The following is a 22,189-nucleotide window of genomic DNA, read 5'->3' as shown; positions in this document are numbered from 1 at the left end:
GGAGATGGGCAGTGGCTGGCCTGTGGGTTGTCCAACCATCTATCACTCGTTTTTGGTGCCAGCCTGACTGGGACACCTGCTGTGTTTTCAGGTAAAACGTGTCTTAATTTCCGTCGGTATGAACTTAAGGATGGGTCTCACTTGGATCCTGGTTGTCAGTTGCTAAAGGACACTTTTGTTTCCTTCAGGACATCAGCAGAACAAAACCACAGCTTGAATTGGGGTCTAAACTGGATTCACTGAGATCTTAAACCAAACAGGGTAAACATTACTCATGAGAACAGCGTGGCAGCACTTCCGTGGCTGGTGCCCTGGAGGCCAAGAGCCAATCATCTGTAGAGTTTTAGGGGAGTGAGTGAAGTTGAATCTTAAATAATTTAAATATATTTAATTAATGTAATCAAAAGGCATACAGTTGAAATACATTTTGAAATTTAGTAGGGTTTGTACATAGGGATTTTTATAAACGTAACAAAGCAAACTATTTTCCTTTAAAAGTAGATCTGAGAGAAACAGTGTTAAAATTATGACCATTTCAACTCATAACTGGGACATATATTTGATTCCTAATTCTAATTCCATAAAACCTGATAGCTCTTCGTTAGGGTCCTGATACTGCTTGCCTCAGAACTTACACTTGGTAGATATTTTAACCAAAGCACAGAAACAACAAAAAATATCTCACTAGTCCTTCTGTTTTATACAGGTTTAGCATCCCTAATCCAAAATTCTGAAATCCAAATAACCCGAAATCCAGAACGCTCTGAGTGCCGACATAACACCGAGGAGATGCCCGTTGAAGCATCTCAGATTTCGGATTTTCGGGTTAGGGTTGCTTACCTGCCCTAATGCAAATATTCCACAATCGGAAAGAATGGGAAATCCAAAACACCTCTAATCCCACGCATTGTGAATATGGGACACTCAGCCTGTCGTGTGACCACCCCAAGGGCAGTCGTTAGGAAACACGGAGGTGGGGCCGAGTGGGGCTGAGATGGGGACGGAGGCAGCAGGAGCCAGGCCCAGGTAAGGCCACATCTGGGAGCAGATGAGCGCCCCCAGTGACTCCGGCCTCACGCCCTCTGCTTGCTAATGCCTGGGGCCAGGTCTCGGAGGCCCCCAAGGGCAGGCAGAGCTGGACTCGGCTCCTGCATGAGCAAAGCTGCCGCCCCTGCATGGTCTGGGCAGAGCACAGTTCTCCGGTCTTGGCCTGGATGCCACCCTTGCCCTTCAAGCCCCTTGCTCCTGGTCCCACCCCGCATCTATCCGGCAGCCTCAGAATCTTCACCATGCGCCCGGGAGCCCTGAGCCGGCCTGTTTCGTTGATTGATAGGAGTGGTTGTTCTGTTGACCGTGGATGTTTCCCTGTGTATTTTATTGTTGGAAAAAGGGCTTCTCACTGAACTAAGAAAATGCAGTGGTTTTTCAAATTCATCTTTACAAAAACTTGCTCTGTTTCTGTGTGGGGGAAAAGTGCCACATTTACCCATTTCAACTGCACAAGCCACATCGTTTCACTTTGGGTGTGTAAGGTTTAATAGTGACATCACTCAATGTTGAAAATGTGACTGGTCTCTCAGCACCTGCTCAGAACACAGAAAAATGAGTGTCTTTATTTCCATTATGATCTGGGACAAATAAGTATAAATTCAAATTTCCTCCTGGAGAGTTCAGGGGCCTCTGAGCACATAGTCAGGTAGCACATCCCATCCTGAAAACCACTGAGAGCAACCGTATTTAATTTAATAAAGGAGTTATGTGTTTCTGCTTTAGATTATAGAATTTTTCCTATCAAAAATTGTGTCTAGTCCAAAGACAGGTACTTGAGTCCCAGGCCTTCCGCCAAGCATGTGCCTGGCACAGAGTAGATTCTCAGCGATACGGGATGGCGGGTTCTGAGCGCGCCGCGCAGGAGAGCTGCATGGTCTGTACGCGCCCTGGAGCCAGTGGTGATCGTTGTGAAGTTCTGGGGTCAGGCATTTCGGAAGATTAAATCTAAAATTGCATTACAGATAGTGGAATTGTATAAAAACGAAATCTTTGTCAAAGTATGAAGTGAAGATCTGTGTCTCTCCTGTTCCTGAGCTTTTGGTTTGGCTCGAGCTGTGCCGAGTGGTTTCTGCTCTTCTCTGAGCGGAGACTGCACACGCTGGTCTCCATGCTGCTTATGTCCCTGAGCGGAGACTGCACACGCTGGCCTCCGTGCTGCTTATGTCCCTGAGCGGAGACTGCACACGCTGGCCTCCGTGCTGCTTATGTCCCTGAGCGGAGACTGCACACGCTGGCCTCCGTGCTGCTTATGTCCCTGAGCGGAGACTGCACACGCTGGCCTCCGTGCTGCTTATGTCCCTGAGCGGAGACTGCACACGCTGGCCTCCGTGCTGCTTATGTCCCTGAGCGGAGACTGCACACGCTGGCCTCCGTGCTGCTTATGTCCCTGAGCGGAGACTGCACACGCTGGCCTCCGTGCTGCTTATGTCCCTGAGCGGAGACTGCACACGCTGGCCTCCGTGCTGCTTATGTCCCTGAGCGGAGACTGCACACGCTGGCCTCCGTGCTGCTTATGTCCCTGAGCGGAGACTGCACACGCTGGCCTCCGTGCTGCTTATGTCCCTGAGCGGAGACTGCACACGCTGGCCTCCGTGCTGCTTATGTCCCTGAGCGGAGACTGCACACGCTGGCCTCCATGCTGCTTATGTCCCCACACTCTTGACTGCTTCCCCAACACGGGGCTGCATCCAAAGGAAGTCTAGGTCCAGAGGTCTCAAGCTCTGACATAGGCCATGCATGGTGGCTCACGCCTGTAATCCCAGCACTTTGGGAGGCTGAGGTGGATGAATCACTTGAGGTCAGGAGTTCGAGACCAGCCTGGCCAACATGGCAAAACTCTTTCTCTGCTAAAAAATACAAAAATTAGCTGGGCATGGTGGAGGGCGCCTGTAATCCCAGCTACTCAGGGGGCTGACGCACGAGAATTGCTTGAACCCAGGAAAATTGCTTGAACCGCAGAGGTTGCAGTGAGCCGAGATGGCACCACTGCACTATAGCCTGGGTGACAGAGCAAAACTCTGTCTCAAGCAAACAAACAAACAAACAAAATCCTGACCTAGACAGGGTTTTAGAATCCTTTTCACTGTGTTTCTGAAGCTCCTCATCTCATCACACACACCACAGGGGAAACTGGTCAATTGAAAAGAGGAGGGAGGCCTTCCGTACAGTGAGGAGGTGGTGGGGAGAGAGAGGAAGAGGCACCCGTGTGGTCCCCCAGGGGCACGTTGCTTGTGGGGACGGGCCTTGCCTGCGGTGATTCGTCTTCGATGCACCCTGTGGCCACAGCACTTCACGCATGTGTCTGGGGCTGGAGCGTGGGAGAGAAGGGGGATCCCACCTTTGGCAAGTTCTAAGGAATTGCCGTTGTTTTCATCCTGGGAGTGGAAGTCCGTCCCTGACACTTGAGATGAAGGACCAGGCCGATTTGTCAGGACTGAGCAGAAGGTGGCACTTTGCAATCCCTGTATTGCCGGTGCCTCTGCTGGCCTTGGTGGCTTAGTGGACCACTGGGCCCCCAGCAGACGCTGTGCTCATAGGAGGAGGTGGGAAGGACGAGAAAAACACGTTCTCTGTCTCACGAAGAAGGAAGAGCGTGGGTCGCGGTAACTTCACCCTCCCTCCTGTGTGACCTCCTGCGGCCTCTTGCAGCCTGTGGGTCAGGCAGTGGAGGCTGTTCTGAGCTTGATATTGGAAGAGAGTGGGCCACACGGCTGGTAATGGAGTGACTTCTGAGGTCAGTCACTGGGCAGAAGCGTCAGGCCCTTCTCACTGGGAGGACGCCCTTATGCCCCAGGCTGCCTGGACCAGGCCCTGCAGCAGGTGTCTGAACCTGTGATATTCTCGGATGGTGCGGAGCTGTGGACGCCACTGGTGTTCAGTACGAGCAGCATGGGTGGCATCTGTTAATGGCAGTCATGAACTTGACTTTCCTTTGAGTCTTGTGGCTGCTGTTAGCTGAGCAGCAGTGAGGAGTGTTTGGAGCTTTCCTTAACCAGCCTCTGTACTTTTGCTAAAACTGCCAGAACTCTACACGTGAGGGCAGCAAAGCTATTTCACGTTTTTCTGCGCTGTAAATTTCTGCTCTGCGTTTCCTGGCGTCCTGTTGCAGAACTGAGTTATGTTCTTAAAATTACATCTTTCCTGGTGTTCCCGTCTTTTTACGCTGGTTCCCTGACAGATGTGATGTAGTGAGATAGCAGTTCCTTGTCCGGTCTACAAATTGTGATGCGTGATTCACGTGCTGAGGCCCGCAGGAAGGGGCCTTCTGCTCCGTGGGAAGATCCTGGCTACAGCAGGAATTTTCTCGGGAGTTGTGGTTACCCATCCCCTGTGATTTTAATCACAAAGTGCTTAGCTATGGAGGTGAAATGGGGTCGCTGAGCAGGTCTGGGGTCATTTGTTGTCAGGAAGCAGGAGTGAGGCTGCCCTCAGTTTTCTCCTTGCCGTCCCAGCCCGGGTCCTCGGGGGGGTCAGAGGCTGCAGGGCTGGGCGTGGCCCCTCCTTGTCCTCACCTCCCCACCTCCTCCCCTCTCGCCCTCCTCACCGTGACGCCTGGCTTTCGCTCCAGGGTCGACCTCTGAGGAGAAGCACATCCCTGGTCGTCTTCGCTTTCTCCTTTCCTCTGCGTCCGCCGCTTGTTAGAACCGTCAGGTGGTGGCAGCTGAGAGACTGTTTGAAGACGCCTCCCGGCCTGACAGCCGTTCTAGGGGTTATGAGGCAAGACAGGTCCAGAAACCAGCACGGGCTCAGGGCCTGGGCCCCAGGGTTAGGCTGGGGGTAGGATGAGGTGGGGTGTAGGATGAGGTGGGGAGTAGGATGAGGTGGGGGGTAGGATGAGGTGGGGAGTAGGATGAGGTAGGGGGACAGAAAAGCTCTTACAGGTGTATGAAATAAAGGCTGTTTGCCTCGTCGCCTACCTTAGTTTCATATCAGAGCAGCACACACTGCCGACATTCAGACACCTGAAGACCAGCATCGGCGCTCTCAGAAATCAGCATCCAAGCAGCCATTGTGAGTTTAGACAAAACTTTTCAAATCTGTCAGAACAAATGATCGACTTATATGTGTGTGCTCAGGGATTTTTTTTTTCACTTTTTTCTTCAGTGTTGATGGCAGTTCTTTAAAATCCGGATGCATTATCATGGAGTCCACAGATTTCTATACTGTAGTTTATAATACTAACTGTTATCATGTTCTTCTCTGATAACATACACTCACAGATGCACACATGATGTTGAACTTCTTAGTTTAAGAAATGCGAGGTTTTATACTGCCTGGCCGAGGCATTCAATCACACTCCAAACCTCAGCACCACACAATACACGCTCCTAACAAACCCACACCTGCACCTCCTGAATCTAAAATAAAAGTTGAACAAAATGGAACATGAGTCTTTAGAGCAGCTGCCTTCAGAAGCCACATTGAGTCTCTACTGAAGGGAGATGGTGTACCTGGCCTCAGGCTCTGCGGCCTCACTGTGGCCAGGAGAAGCCTCCTGGCGCGCCCCTTATTACTTGACAAATGCTGTTCCGGTTGTGTTGTATGAAAGTACCAGATAAGCAGCACTCAGTCAAAACTGATACTAACAGTAGAAATAGTCACCCTCTCTGGTCATTCCTGTTAGGTCACGACGGGGCGGTGAACACCGTGTGCTGGAGCCAGGACCGGAGGTGGCTGCTCTCTGCGGCCCAGGATGGGACCCTGCGGGTGTGGTCAGCTCGTGGGGCAGAGCTGGCACTGCTTCTGGTAATGGACGGTCACCTCTGCCATGGGCAGTCATTTCCGAAGGAGCTGAGAGCTTCTCAAAAGTCTCATTTTACCTTAACAGGAGATGAGGAAAGGGACATAAGCCAAGAGTTTGCTTTAGAAAAGTTATTGATTAAAAGTTATTGCTTCAATGCAATAAACATTATTGATTAGTTTTTTAAATGTGTGTCTACATGTATATATTCACACGCACTCAACAGGCACATGCATATAGATGCATACACATATGCACACTTACTTGCCACATATTCACATGCATGCAGTAGGCACACGCATATAGATGCATATGCATGTGCACACTTAACATGTTTGCCACATATTCACACACGTGCAATAAGCACATATGATATAGATGCATACACATGCATGCACTTACATACTTACCACATATTCAGATGCACACAATAGGCACACGCATGTAGATGCATACTCATGCGCACACTTACATACTTGCCACATATCCACATGCACACAGTAGGCACACACGCATATAGATGCATGCACACGCGCACACTTACATACTTGTCACGTGCGCGCATACATTCATATGCTTAAATCTATCCTTATGTTTGTGATGGTCTGCGAATGCCACATGATTAATACTGAAACATTTGAAGAATTTAAAATGTTGATTCAATGTGATTTCGTAGACCAGAAGCAAAATGGCCAAGGGGCTATTATGTGGGGGAAGTATATTTTAGGAAGAAGAGTGACTCGTTTTGATGAACTTACATGAGATCCTTTGTGAGCGGAACAGGAAAGGAGAGACAGGAAGATGATAACCTTATGACTAGGACAGGGAAAGAAAAGGAAATGGTAGGAAACTCACCTTCAAATCATGAAATTATGAGCAGGTGACTTGCAAAGAACGTAACATAAAAAGCAGTCGCATTTTCAAAGATGTTGGCATTTATTTTCTATGGGTCTTTTATAGAAAGGGGATTGAAGATGAGAAAGACAAGAAAGGCAGTGTCAGTTAAGGAACACCCAGGGCCTCTCTAAAGGTGAAGCATTTGGCAGCAGCTTCAGGAAGTAGTTTGCTGAGAGCTGTGGATGCCGTCAGCTTGCTCTGTGTCATAACACGTTTGGTTGTGAGGTCTAAATTTGAGAGCAGACACCTCAGAACTACATTTTAAAACAGTTTAAATTTCAGCTTTAATAAAATCCTTGCTACTTAGTATGTTTACTGCTGAGTTTCAATTCTAAAGTTGTTAAATGGCTGGAATTCAAAAGCATTCATTACAGTGAAATTTTAATCATATAATACCTTTCAGAAGTAGTAGGCAGAAACAAAAATTGTAGACTGGGTCTAACAAAGTATATGTACGCATTTAGAATAAATAGATGTTGGGTTTTAAGAAGAAACAATTTTATGTTTAGAGCAATAGTGTTTTTGTTAACATTTATCGTATTGACAATAATTACTGGTTTGCATTACAGGGCAGAAACATGTTTTCTAAACCGATACAGTCTGCACAGTTTTATTATATAGATGCCTTTATATTGTTATCTTCTGGCCCTGAATTTCAGCTACTGAAGTATCATATTGACACTTGCAAAGATGAGATGAAGAGGTAGGCACCCCTCCACCCTGTGCATTAGTTTTAGATCAGAGGAAGCCGTTTCAATAATGTGATGTTGAAAAGGTATTTACATTTTAAAAAGTTGCCCCAAATTTAATAATGACCTCATATCACTAAACTGCTGATGAGAGGGAATTATCCAGATCCTACGCATTTTAAACCTTCCTTTGTATTACTACGTGGGGGGCCTTTGGCATGACAGAATGCGAGAATCTGGGGGATTTGAGAAACCTCAGTTATCATCTCGGCTCTGCAGCTATTGAAGTGATGTTATGTGGAACAAATACTATTGATAATACAAAGTTAAATTATGAACTATTTCAAATATATACATATATATGGGGAATAATAAATATCTCCTTAGCTACACTTAGCTTGGACAAGTATTAACATTTCACTGTCTTTGTTTTCCAGAATTTTTAAAGAAATAAAATATTACAGAGGGAATTAGGAACCTGCCTCCCAGTCCTGTCTGCTTCCCTTTTCTTTCCTTTTGAGATTGGCGTATTTGCTTCTTGGTCGTAGTTTTATATTTTTGCTGTATCTCTATGTATTCATGTCATTTTTTTTTTTTTTTTGAGTGTAACATAAGCGCACCTTTCTTAATCAAAGTTATGTTTCTGAGATGTGTGACTTCAGTTTGTTAATTGGGGCGAGTGCCCTGCGGGCAGAATGGGCACCGCGTCTGCCTGCTTCTCCCATGGAGGGACGTCGGGTTGGGACCTGCAAAGGGTTGGGTCTCCCAGCCAATAGACGGGCTTGCAGGGAATCCTGGTCTCAATGAGAGCGTCCCCACTCTCATCTGTCCCGTGTCACAGCTTCCCAGGAGTGACTTCTGGCCTGTGCTGGGGCAGGTTGTACACAGAGGAAGGGCTCCAGGACCCAGCAGCTCCCTCCTGTGGCCCCTCCCTCAGCCTCGTCTTCAGAGATGCCTGGGACTTTCAGTCCTAAAGTTTGTTCGTTTGTTTGTTTGTTTGTTTTTGAGATGGAGTCTCGCTCTGTCGCCAGGCTGAAATGCAGTGGTGAGATCTTGGCTCACCACAACCTCCGCCTCCCGGGTTCGAGTGATTCTCCTGCCTCAGCCTCCCGAGTAGCTGGGATTACAGGCGCCCCCCACCACACCTGGCTAATTTTTGTACTTTTAGTAGAGACAAGGTTTCATTATGTTGGTCAGGCTGGTCTCGAACTCCTGACCTCATGATCTGTGTGCCTCGGCCTCTCAAAGTGCTGGGATTACAGGTGTGAGCCACCACACCTGGCCTGAAGTTTATTTTTACTTACCGGGAGGGAGCTTCATAGGTCAGCTCATGTCACAGGCTTCCCGTCTCGGCTGGCACAGCCCTTTACCCCTGAGAGTTGGCAGCTTCTCTTCTTGTTCTCGCCTCCTCTTTCTGATCTTGTGGAACTTTCTCTTAGAGATCACTTTGCAGCCACTTCAGCTGGGTTTCGGGAGGTAGCGAAGCTGAAGCATGTGTTCAGTTACATGTAGCGGGAGATGGGCAGGTTTTTCTAAGGCATACACGGAAACACCCTATACTAAAAGGCTGGTGCATTTGACCACAGGCTGAAGAAGGAGGAGGAGGTGGGGGATCTTTCATATGTCAGAAATCACCACAAATAATTAGATGTTAATAGAAAAACAGGTTTTTCCCCTAAAGAAAAATCAAGGTAGCTAATTCACTTTTTCCCTCGGTATCATAAAATGTGACTTTTAAAGTGATATGAAAACTTTCTTTTCATGTTTAATGTTTTTAAACATAAGATATTTAGTGTAGTGGAAGGAAAGCAAGAAGATTGATCATCTTGATTTTCTCTTCCAGATATAAACAGAAGAGCAAGTCCAAGCTGATTTGCAGGCTCTCCACGACGGGTGCAGTAGACGTGACCAGTCTATCGGCAGTCAACGACTTTTATTCCCGTATCCTTTCTCCCAGATCCCGGTAGGGTTTTACGCCCTGAGTGTCATTCCTCTGGCAGAGGTGTGTGCTGAGCATCTCATGAGTGTCAGGCATTGTGTGAGGCTCCGGGAATACACGGACCCTTCTCATGGAGCTCGCTGTCCTTGTGTTAATTGTACGTGTTAATAATGCATCTCAATATTCAGAAAGGGCCTCAAGGGAAGAAGAAACCTGAGTGCCGCATAGCTCATGCCGTCCAGCAGGTGGGCTGACCTGGTACTTCTGCTCTGGACTTTGTTGACTAATGTCTAGTAATTTAGTTATTCTATCTCATCTGCAGAGCTGGCAAAAATCATAGCAGTTGCTGTTCAAAATAATATGAAATGGAATCCAGAACTTTAATTTTTGAGATTTTTATGGCTAACACCATTGCTTTTAATTTTCAAAGTTGATTTTAATTTATTTAGGGGAAAAGCTCCAGATCTTTAGGAATTCATTGTATAAAGTTTTAATTTACTCAAAGTTCAGTCTAAGTTGAACTCTATTGGAGGGTTTTATAGTTGAACTAAAAGTGGTAGGAGGTTGTAGTATGTTTTAGTTAGAAATGTGGTAATTTCATGCTAGAATTGGTGCTAAAATACCTAGCAGAAATAAGAAAGATGTCATTAGGATTACTTTAGCTTAAATGATGGTTTCTGGAATACAAGGATACTAGAGTCAAGAGTAATCCAGCGCTAACACCAGCATTACGGGTCTCTTGACTCCAGTGCACCTGTGTTCCCACCACATATGCTCATTACTGCAGCATTCAGGGCTGAGCATTGAGGCTTGGGGGGTGCTGGTGGTCACACGAGCCCTAAATGTATACATTGCTCCTCATAGGTCAAGTTTATGAAGCATGTCACGGTCACCTGCCAACATGGCACTGTCTGGGCTGTGTCTCCCCTCGTGAGACCTGCCCCAGGTGCTGTCACCCACTCTGTGGGTCTGTCTAATCTTAGTTCAGTCCTTTCTTCTGAGTGCAGTGTCTACATATTCAATTATTTGACATCTGATTTGGGTGTTTCATGGGCATCTCAAATACCACGTATCTAAAGCTGGAACTCCCACTTCAAAACAGGCACTGTGGTGGTCTCCCTTTCCCTAAGCAGCCCCCCACCCCCGCCCACCTGCTCTTGCCAATGCCTGGGGCCAGATGGGGTGGGGCTGGAGTGGGCTCAGGACGTTTCAGGCGGAACTTCAGAAATTCTTAACTAGTCATCCATTCTTGAGTCTTCTAATATTCCGAAGTTTTTATTAGTAAAAGAGATGGACTGTCCCTTCCCCATGGGTATGAGTGTGGAGAGGAGCTCCCTAACTGGATTATCGCAGACATCGTTCTCGCAGCTGGCCGGAACAGGACCGTGGAAGTATTCGACCTCAACGCCGGCTGCAGTGCAGCGGTGATAGCAGAAGCCCACTCACGGCCTGTCCATCAAATCTGCCAAAATAAAGTGAGTCAGTTTTTGGATAATATACATCATCTGTACAACTGTGTGTTTAAAGCATTTCACAGATACAAATGAATGATGCCATTTTAGCAGTGTTTGCTACCAAATTCAATGTTAATGTTTATTGATCATTAGATTATTCGAAGCCTCGATGTTTGGCCCTAGGACATACTTTAGTATCATGTTGAATGTTAAGTTTTGTACTTTTGTGTTTGACTATTTTATGGGCTCATACTAAGATTTTACTAGGAAAATATTCTCACATAAAACTTGATAGGGTTGCATATTTTCAGCAATAGTGGATTGCATAGTAGACACATTGGTTCTATGGCCTGTGGGGCAGCCTTGCTAAATCAATAGCTTTTTTTGAAGGTGGAGGCTGTTGGATACAGCCAGTCCATTTTGACAGAGACAAAGTTTACAAATATCCACAGCGATGGGTTCAAGGGTTGGCATTACAGGACAGCCATTTGATGAGTTCATTGTCTGATAGCTGCATGGTTCAAAAGACACTTGGTTACTCAAGAGGGGGTCTAAGTCTTGGGAACAAAACTGCATTTCTTAGGACTAAAACTGTAATTTTGGTTTTCCAAGGTTTTCCAAGTCAGGGATTTAACTTACAATGCATCTGGCATTTATATTATGATTGAGGTATCATTTTGCTAAGTGAAGTATTGCAATGTTGGTTAAACAGACTTTGTTGTCCACAGGTTAACATATTTTGCATCTTTTTTTTTTTTTTTTTTTTTTTTTGAGACAAAGTCTCTGTCACCCAGGCAGAAGTGCAGTGGCACTATCTTGGCTCACTGCAACCTCTGCTTCCTGGGTTCAAGCGATTCTCCTGCCTCAGCCTCCTGAGTAGCTGGGATTACAGGCATGAACCACCATGCCCGGCTAATTTTTTTTTTGTATTTTTAGTAGAGACGGGATTTCATCATGTTGGCCAGGCTGGTCTCGAACTCCTGACCTCGTGATCAGCCTGCCCCAGCCCCCAAAGTGCAGGGATTACAGGCGTGAACCACCATGCCTGGCCCACATTTTGAGTCTTTAAATTTCTGTTTAACAGGACAGGTATGGTCTGATTATCTATAAAGTTTGGTAATCAGTTCAAATTAGAAAGAGCAAAGATTCTAGGCTGTTAAGTTAAATTACAATGAAGCAGATTTGTTCCTGCATCTCTTCTGGATAAAGGGGAGATGGAGGTGTCAGGGCCACAGGAAGACTTTGTTAATGGGTGCGGCATGAGAGACCCCGGGATTCAGAGGCTCCGTGTCCAGGAAGATGGTCTCCCTACCTGTCGGTCTGGATGGCTCTTCAGAGAGGCAGATCCAGGGACTTGGCAGTGTGGGGTAGTCAGAGCTTTGGAGGTCAGGAAGACGCCTGGAGAGGCTGCCTGCGGAGGCGAAGCCGACCTCCGTGCCCTCCCTGTGGGGCAGCCTTGGTTGGAGAAGGGAGGGTTTAAAGGCTCTGATAGGCATCTTTATCTTGCCTTCATTTTAATCTTCCACCCCTCCACCACCCAGTTCATCAACAGGACATTTCAAATTTCAATAGGAGAAGGCTTTTCTGGTTTGAATAACACCATGGAAATACCAGCTTGCGGAGAGTTGTTGGAGAAAATATTATTCTTCTGCATTTTCTCTTTTTGTTTAGACGCTTCCTGCATATAAACCAGAGCAAACATGTTTTTAAACACTGTGCAGTGGGTCTGTCAGATGAATGAAGGAATCCCTTTGAAGAATTCTGTAACTTTATGAGGCTATTAAAATGGCACACTCCACAAACCAAGTGCGAATTAGTTGAATCAGTGCTGTGTGTAATACTCCAGGTTTCTATGTTTTCTGGGAAAGCTGTGAAGGAAAAAGAAGTCAGTTTGGTAATTTACAATGAGAATAGGCAGCACTGTTGGTATTTGAGAGCCGTGATCTGATGCTACTAATTTCACAGTAAGATCTGTCAAGATTAGGCAAAGATTTGATTATTAGATTTTATATATTTCTGGGCTTTTAAATGAATTTAATAATTGAGTTATTAACTTTTAAAATGATTGTTAGCCTAATACCCATCTTATTTATTTTTTCTTCTTTCTTCTTCTTCTTCTTTTTTTTTTTTTTTTTTTTTGAGATGGAGTCTTGCTCTGTCACCCTGGCTGGAGTGCAGTGCCTGATTTCAGCTCACTGCAACCTCCACCTCCTGGGTTCCAACGATTCTCCTGCCTCAGGCTCCCAAGTAGCTAGGTTTACAGGCGCGTGCCGCCACGGCTGGCTAATTTTTGTACTTTTAGTAGAGATGGAGTTTCACCATGTTGGCCTTGATCCGCCCTTGAACTCCTGACCTCGTGATCCACCCGCCTCGGCCTCCCAGAGTGCTGGGATTACAGGCGTGAGCCACTGTGCCCAGCCAACCCGTCTCATTTTTTAGGTATTATGATTCCTTTTAAATTCAAGTGCAGCTTCATGTGATATCAATAGCTAATATTTGGATGTAGAATGTTAAAGTATAAGTCTGACCTACTAAATTTATTTAGTGAAACTTCCACGCAAAGACATTTGACTTTAAGATACCCGAGTGCAGACGAGGGTTTGCACCGTCTTTGTGTCTGATCTTGGTAGTACCTAGAACCTGGAATCTGCTCACTTGACATGCGCCGAATTGAACTGTGACTTGCTGTTACCAACAGAAAGCAAAGGATTCGATTCTTTGTACGAGAAAGTAGATGTAAATCTAGAGAAGAAATGGTTTCATAAAAAGACTCGTCAGCATGTAGATTGCAGAGGTTAAAGTTTGACAAATAGTATTTAAAATTTGTTGATGCATTATTCTCAAAATGCAGTGTATAAAAATGTATCTAAAGATACAGATTGCTGACAAGAAAAGTCTCTCCGGAGATGTTATGTACTTGTCTGTCTGGTCAGTTTTTCTAAAGTCTGTGAGTCTTTACAGTTAAGTGAGAATTGGCTAAATTTCCCAAATGTCGTCATTCTTGAGTTTAAAAATTTCAGTTGTGAAGATAAATGAATCTTATACGTGAAATTTCTTTCATGTTGTAAATTTTACATTTTTTTATTTTTTTTGAGGTGCGGTCTCGCTCTCGTCGCCCAGGCTGGAGTGCACTTGCGTGATCTTGGCTCACTGCAACCTTCGCCTCCTGGGTTCAAGCGATTCTCCTTCCTCAGCCTCCCAAGTAGCTGGGATTACAGGCACGTGCCCCCATGCCTGGCTAAATTTTGTAGTTTTAGTAGAGAGGGGATTTCACCATGTTGGCCAGGCTGGTCTCAAACTCCTCACCTCAGGTGATCTGCCTGCCTTGGCCTCCCAAAGTGCTGGGATTACAAGCATGAGCCACTGCTCCTAGCCAATTTTACATTTAAAACGTATTTCTTACCATGCTTTTTGACACTTGCTGCTTCTTGTCTTAAACATTGTCAATTATTAGAAAAAGTATTTCCTAGTTCATTTAATTTTTGTATTGGTTGTGCATGACTCTTATTAAAGGTGCTCATTGCAAAGCCAATTATAATTTATTTTTGGTGTTTGGAAAATGGTCTGTCAGCATTTCCATTGTAAATCCCTATTTTCTTTCTCTTTTTGTTCTTTTTTTTATGGGGTTTATGACAGAGCCATGAAACTTGGTCTAGATTAAAACTTGGCCTATTAGAGCTCAGTGTGAGATTTTTTTCAATTTAGTTCCCAAATTTGTTTTAAATTGTTTCAGATGTTTAGGTTGCAAATGCAAAATATAATTTCAAAGTTTTCAATGCTTTCTAATTTATAACAAAAAATAACATACGAGGTTTAAGATAATGGTAAAGATAATTCTTTTAACTTTAGCTAACCAATTTTCTAATATTTTCAAGAGAATTATTTTGGAAAATGATATGATGCTATTTGGTGTGATCTTGCAATTTTGTTTCCTTTCCTGTCTGTTCCCATTTCATAATACAAGAGTTTCTAACCTTTTACATATATAAAGCTTTTCTCTGTTAAAGGGTTAAATGTATGTAAATCTCTTAGCATGTGCTAAGTGCACCTGCCTGGTCACTGTGGAGGCTCCCCGTGCACACCGCCAAGGGAGGAGGACGGAGGCGCTGGGCCTGGCTCGCCTTGGGAGCCTCTGGACAGCAGGCATAGTGAATTCCACAGTCTGATACCTGTTTTTCCTCTCTTCCTCTAGTGCTAATTTCATTTTGGCTTCTTTTGGGTATTATCTTTTATTTCAATAATTGAGGAGACTTGAGGAGCCAGATGAGACTGTGTTTATATTTAACTTTTTTCTGACTTTTAAAATATGTTGTATTGGAAGCAGCATATTAGATTTTTTAGAATACTTTAAGCCCTAAAATAGTATTGACTTGGAGAATGAAGATACAGGAAGTGAATTGGTAGCATAATTAAGATTTGTTTTTAGAAAGGTCTTTATATTTTGTTGGCTTGATTGTAATACATTTATTTTCAAGGACTTAAAGCGTCAAATTTCATTATTGTCCCATTTAATTTACTGTAATGAACATTGTTGGTTCTAAATATATGTTAGAAATCAGCAATGATGATGGTGAGGAGTTAACGAGGAAATTGTGGAGGACTGTTACAAATTACAGCGACGTTGGAGGACCGGTCATGAATGACAGCAGCTGTGGCCTTTCAAATCAGAACTCTGCTCTTATGAGGAAATGAGAAATGTGCCGTCAGGAGAAGGGCAGCTGCTGATGTGTTACAGTGAGGACTCTTTAGAGTCCAGGTTTGCAACTCCTCGGAGGCACAGGCACTGCCCAGGGGTGCCGTTGGCGTCCACAGCAGAGCATCCTTATGCCCAGTCCACCGGGAGACTCTTCTGCCTTTATCTGTGTGACACATTGGACGACCGCACGGCTTCTTGAAGGGCTGGTTCTGTGCGTCTGTTTGACACATTGGACGACCGCACGGCTTCTTGAAGGGCTGGTTCTGTGCGTCTGTTTGACACATTGGACGACCGCACGGCTTCTTGAAGGGCTGGTTCTGTGCGTCTGTTTGACACATTGGACGACCGCACGGCTTCTTGAAGGGCTGGTTCTGTGCGTCTGTTTGACACATTGGACGACCGCACGGCTTCTTGAAGGGCTGGTTCTGTGCGTCTAAAAACCACCGCAGTAAAGGGCCACCGTTTCGGTACGCAAGCGCCCTGTTGTGGGGCAACGGCCTCATCTGCTCACTCACGGATGTGGAGTGAGTGCTTTCTGAGCTGCACGGTGCGGACTCGTGCGGAAGCGTCGCGATGTCGTCCTCAGGATCACCTTCTGGGTCAGAGGCAGGAGGTGTATTCAGTTTACCAAGTGGTCTGTGGGGCCTCTGAACAAGCGGGGGGCAGGGAAGATGTTCCCCAGGAGGTGGTCCTGGGCTGAGCCTTGAAGGAGGAGGGGACAGCTGTACCAGCTGGAGGGGCCTGGGCCTGACCCCCCACTGCCCACTGTGTGGCCCAGAGAAGGCAGCAGGAGCCCGGCACAGCCTGCTGTGTTTTGCACCCAGTCCCACAGGCAATGCAGCACCCCTCGGCTGGTGCCTCTGCACCCACCCTGCTTAACACAGCACAGCCCCTCTGTCACCCTCTGTGGGTGTGCAGACCTCAGGAAGGTGACACTGCACCCGCATAGGTGCAGGTGTGGGAGGCCTAGCGCTGCCATCTTCTGTCCCACCTGCAGCCTGCAGTTGCTCCCCAGCAACTGTCCCCACAGCTTGTCTCCACCCATCACCACCCACTGTTGACCTGTGCCTTCAGAACCCCATCCGGGTCATTTTTATCTTCACTGTCAGTTCTTCAGAGGCCCCAGCAGCTTTTAGGATAAAAGCCCGAGGCTGTATGCAGACCCTGTGCCGCCTTCTCGTGCCTTGACCCCGTCAGTGTCCTTGTTGATGCCTCAGACCCAGTCTCAAGCTGTGGGCCCACATGAAGCCCAGGTTGCTGGGCTGGGCGATTCTCTCAGGCCCCAGTCGGCTTCTGTGGTGGCCTGGACAGTCACAGGAGGGCATCGGGGCCTGCTCCTGTGTGACACACGTGCTCTACCTGCCAAGAAGAGGCCTGCTCTGTCCTCAGAGTCGCAGCATCATGAACGTGGAGCATGGGGCATCCTCATCCCCCCAGAGCCCTAGACGGAGTGGGGGTGCTGGCGTGAGATCTGAGCAGGCACCACCGGCACCTAAGCTCTGACCCCACAGAGCAGCTGAGGCTCCACACTGGCTTCCCGACTACACCTGCCTGACAATGAGCCCAGTGAACGGGGCTGACTCTGAGACACAGGATTGACCCCTTCAGGCCTGGTCCCCGGCACTTCAGCCCAGGGCTCTCAGAAGGTGGAGCTGAGCGTCCGCCAGCTGCACTCTGTGCTTCTGCTCTGTGGCCTGCGTCACAGGCAGACCCAGCTGTCCAGGCTCAGCCTCCACCACCTCCCCAGGAGGCCTCCCTGGCCTCTCAGTAGTTGGACTCGGCCCCTTACTTGGTCTTGTGCCTACACTGCTGTTCCAGGGCTCATCAGTGCATTTAGAATGACGTATGGTTAATCCTCTCTCCTGTGAGATTCTCACCTTGAGGTCAGAGCCATCCCTTACTAGCATACAGTCGGTGCTCAAAAATTGCTTGCTTAGTCCAAGCCCAATCCTGGCAGTTTTAACGGGCCTGTTTGAGTTATAACCATTGGATCTGCCTTCCTTTTTCAGTTGGGCCATCATTTACCCACAAGAGCTCCATGACCTGCTGCTGGCGTGAGCACTCCAGGGCTCAACCTTTGGCTTTCCCTGGTGGTGACGTGAGAGAAGCAGCTACATATGTGTTTATTCCAGATGCCAAGTGAAGCCTCGAACAAGAGTTTCATCTTGCACCAGAAATCAGCAGATGTTGGCGAGGATGTGGAAAAAAGGGAACACTTAGACACTGTGGGTGGGAGTCTAACTTAGTACAAATTAGAACTAATTTTTTTTATGGAAACCAGTATGGAGATTTCTCAAAGAACTAAAAATAGAACTACCATTGGATCCAGAAATCCCACGACAGGGCACCGACCCATAGGAAAAGAAATCGTTACATAAAAAAGACACCTGCAGTGTTGTATGTTTATTGCAGCACGATTCACAATCCCAAAGTTGTGGAATCAAACTAAGTGTCTGTCAACAGAGGAATGCATAAAGAGCATGTGATACAGACACATGGTGGAACACTACTCAGCCATAACAAGAATGAAATCCGGTCTTATGCAGCTCTAGTGGTTGGAACTGGAGGCCACTGTCTTAAACCACTCAGAAACAGAAAGTTAAATCCCATGTTCTCACTTACAGGTGGGGTAAATATTGTGCACACGTGGACTCAGTGGGATAAAAGACACTGGAGACTTGGAGGGTGAGAGGGTGGGAGGGAGGTGAGGGATGAGAAATTAAGGGGTACAGTGTACAATATTCGGGTGATGGCTACACTGAAGCCCAGGCTTCTCCACTACACAATATATCTGTTGACAAAAAGAGCCAAACTCTGTAAAATATTCGAAGACATTTATTCTGAGCCAAATATGAGTGAGCATGGCCCGTGACACAGCCCCCAGGAGGTCCTGAGAACGTGTGCCAAGGTGGTCGGGGCGCAGCTTGGTTTTATACATTTTAGAGAGGCAGGAGACATCAATCAAATACATTTCAGAAATACACGAGTTTGGTCCAGAAAGGGGGAACAACTCAAAGCTGGTGGGTGTGTCGGGGGGCCTCCAGGCTCTAGGTAAATGCAAACATTTTCTGGTTGACAATTGGTTGAGTTTCTCTGAAGACCTGGGATCAGTAGAAAGGAAATGTTCAGGTTAAGATACAAGATTGTGGAGACCAATATTCTTTTGAAGTCTCACAGTGGCTGCTCTTAGAGACAATAGGTGACAAATGTTTCCTAGTCAGACCTTTAAAAGGTGCTAGAGTCTTAATCTCTTTAGGATTGGGGGAGCTTGGAAGAAAGAAATCTAGCTACGTGAACAGAGATTCTTCCCAGATGCACATTTTCCCCCACAAAGGACAGCTTTGCAGAGCCGTTTCAAGATACGGCAAAGAAACATATTTTAGGGTAAAATATTTGGATTTTCTTCCTTGTCTCATAGTATTATGCCAGAGTCAGGTTGGAAAGTCAGTCATCATGATACATAGGGTTAAGTAAAACCCATCTGGTGAGAATTGATGGTTTGTAGAGCATGACTCCCCAGATTTGGGCAAGATAAAAAAAAATCAGAGTGGACCGGGCACGATGGCTCACGCCTGCAATCCCAGCACTTTGGGAGGCCGAGGCGGATGGATCATGAGGTCAGGAGTTCGAGATCAGCCTGACCAACATAGTGAACCCTGTCTCTACTAAAAATACAGAAATTAGCCAGGCGTGGTGGTGTGCACCTGTAATCCCAGCTACTTGGGAAGCTGAGGCAAGAGAATCGCTTGAACCTGGGAGACAGAGGTTGCAGTGAGCTGAGATCACGCCATTGCACTCCAGCCTGGGTGACAGACCCTGACTCTGTCTCAAAAATAAAAAAATAAAAAAATAAAAAACTGAGAGGAAAACTTTAACCAGCATTTGAAGGAGGAGGATGTGCTTTCTGTAAATAGTAGGAGATAATTCATAGAAAGCATCTGTAGGTACTGTCACACACTTACTCATTGGAGCATCAGATGGCTTTTTATTTTCCTACATTCTTGACTCAAAAAACCCTTTAAAACTATTATTACTAAATAAACTTTAGACTGGTAAGTGCTGTTTCGGTATTTCCGGTAAACCACTAGACACGGCAGCGGGAAAGTCATCCCGGCCTGACGGCCTCGTTGTTCTGGAGCCACTGAAAGGGCGTGAACCCCACACTTCACCCTGCTCTTGGGCAAGTGTTTCCAAACCCGCTGCTCCACTGTGTCAGGGACAAGAAAACTTCAGTGAGCTAACCGAGACCATCCTTATTTATGTATTAATATTCCACTGGTCTCATTACATGTTAAAAGTCAGAATGAGTTTCTTTTTTGTGGAAATTCTATGAATTGGCTCTACAGCCTGTGTGTTCAGCCTTCAGTTGTCGACAGGCTCTGGGCCCCCTGCTTGTAGGGTCTCCTGCTAACTCTAGGCTGAACCATCAGGGCCTCTAAAGTCAGTCCCCCCGGGAAGGAAGGACAAGGAAGCAGGCGTGGACTTGTGGCGGTCTCTGCTCAGGCAGATCTCCTCCCCGAGGCCCGCGGCAGTCACGAGTTGCGTCTGAATGAGAACCCCATGCTCACCCTCCGTAAGGACGGTCCCTGCCCCGTTACCTGGTGACAGGTCCCCTCGGTGGATGGGCCGGGCCCTGAGGGTGAAGGCTGCTGCCGTTGGCCGCCCAGCCAGGATGTGGGACGGCTGCTCTTGTACTCCCCGTGCTCTGACTCGGTGGAACTCGTGTTCCTGGCCTCATGCCATCTACCTGGGGCTGCATGGACACACGTCTCGAGTTTTTCATCCCATGAGGTTGCATGGCCGTGGCTCACATGTGTAGTGGGTCAGGCATCCGTCACAGGCCACAGCCAGGGCTCTGTAGTTGACGGTCGGCTGAGCTCTCTTCTTGGTGGTTGTCAGACTCTCATGGGAAAGTTAGTTAATTAAATTGGTTACTTTATCCTTTTTATTTCTAATCAAATTAGTGAAGTTTTCTTTAGTTATTAGAGAACTTGGCAGGTCACCTGGCTCCCTGGAAATGGTCGGTGGCCATTTTCAATTTAGGTCCTGTATGTCCCTGGCTGGGCTGAGGGGGATGGGGGATGGCGCCAGGGCACAGCCCAGCCTCCCTCCGGCTGCCTAAGGAGTTCTGAGTGGACCCGAGCGTTTCATTCGCTAAGTCCCTCGAGCTTGAGAGAGGCGCGTGAGGGGCTGCACTGTGGTGAGCTTCAAATCTCCTTTTGCACATCTGGAAGGTTCTTGTGGGTGTTCTTTGTCCTCAGATCCAGAGCGCACCTGACGCCACACACCACACACCTGACGCCGCACACCTGACACTGCACACGTGACGCCACACACCACACACCTGATGCCGCACACCTGACGCCACACGCCGCACACCTGACGTCGCACACCTGACGCCACACACCTGACACTGCACACCTGATGCCACACGCCGCACACCTGACGCCGCACACCTGATGCCACACACCTGACGCCGCACACCTGACGCCACACGCCGCACACCTGACGCCGCACACCTGACGCCACACACCTGACACTGCACACGTGACGCCACACACCACACACCTGATGCCGCACACCTGACGCCACACGCCGCACACCTGACGCCACACACCTGACGCTGCACACCTGACGCCACACGCCGCACACCTGACGCTGTACACCTGACGCCGCACACCTGACGCCACACACCTGACACTGCACACCTGACGCCACACGCCGCACACCTGACGCCACACACCTGACGTCGCACACCTGACGCCACACACCTGACACTGCACACCTGATGCCACACGCCGCACACCTGACGCCGTACACCTGACTCTGCACACCTGATGCAGCAGACCTGACGCCGCACACCTGACGCCACACACCTGACACTGCACACGTGACGCCACACATCTGATGCCACATACCTGACACTGCACACCTGACGCCACACACCTGACACTGCGCACCTGACGCCACACGCCGCACACCTGACGCCACACACCTGACACTGCACACCTGATGCAGCAGACCTGACGCCACATGCCTGACGCCGCACACCTGACGCCACACGCCTGACACTGCACACGTGATGCCACACATCTGATGCCACATACCTGACACTGCACACCTGACGCCACACGCCTGATGCCGCACACCTGATGCCACATGCCTGACGCTGCACACCTGATGCCACACACCTGATGCCTCACACCTGAGGCCACATGCTGCACGTGGTGTCTCCAGGGCCCCTTGTCCGCGATCCTCTGTGTCTGGTGCTCACCACACCTTGTGGGTGGGTGCCTGTTTGCTGTTTTTGCTGTTTGTGTTTACTTTCTTTTTGCTCAGGCTGTGGCACTCATAGGCTCATTTACGATGACCTAGAGAAGCATGCCCTCAGCCAGTGTGAGGAAACCCAGGCCGAGGTTGGCACTGAGTAGCCATTGGGAGGAGTTTTCAATGTGCTGAATCCCACGATTGGGGCCTCACACGTGTGTGTGTATCAAAACACCACGCTGTACCCCCAAAATATGTGCAGTTATTATGGGTCAATTAAAATAAGTAAATGACCAGTTTTTCTTCGAAGTGATTCAGAATAATTCATCCCAGATGTGGGTTGTTGATCCTCCCCCAGCATGGTTCTCTCTGGCACCCCGGCTGGACCCTCACTGTCTCCGCATGTGAGTGGGTGTGCAGGCTGTGACTTCTGCATGGAGCCTGCGGGCCCTGTGA

General features: G+C 47.6%; 1 protein-coding gene across 1 annotated transcript in view; it reads left to right on the top strand.

The window, feature by feature from the left end:
• WDR27 (WD repeat domain 27) overlaps nt 1-22,189 on the top strand; it is a 256,015-nt gene that overhangs the window by 57,439 nt on the left and 176,387 nt on the right. Inside the window, exons 17-21 of the mRNA XM_050787106.1 lie at nt 2-91; nt 5,675-5,796; nt 7,258-7,391; nt 9,221-9,318; nt 10,670-10,791. Of these exons, the coding sequence (XP_050643063.1) occupies nt 2-91; nt 5,675-5,796; nt 7,258-7,391; nt 9,221-9,318; nt 10,670-10,791 (566 nt within the window). The remainder of the gene's footprint in view (nt 1; nt 92-5,674; nt 5,797-7,257; nt 7,392-9,220; nt 9,319-10,669; nt 10,792-22,189) is intronic.

This window comes from Macaca thibetana, chromosome 4, assembly GCF_024542745.1.
Source record: "Macaca thibetana thibetana isolate TM-01 chromosome 4, ASM2454274v1, whole genome shotgun sequence".
Taxonomy (NCBI): domain Eukaryota; kingdom Metazoa; phylum Chordata; class Mammalia; order Primates; family Cercopithecidae; genus Macaca; species Macaca thibetana.
Note: the sequence above shows the minus strand (reverse complement) of the source record. Positions and strands in the feature narration are given on the sequence as shown.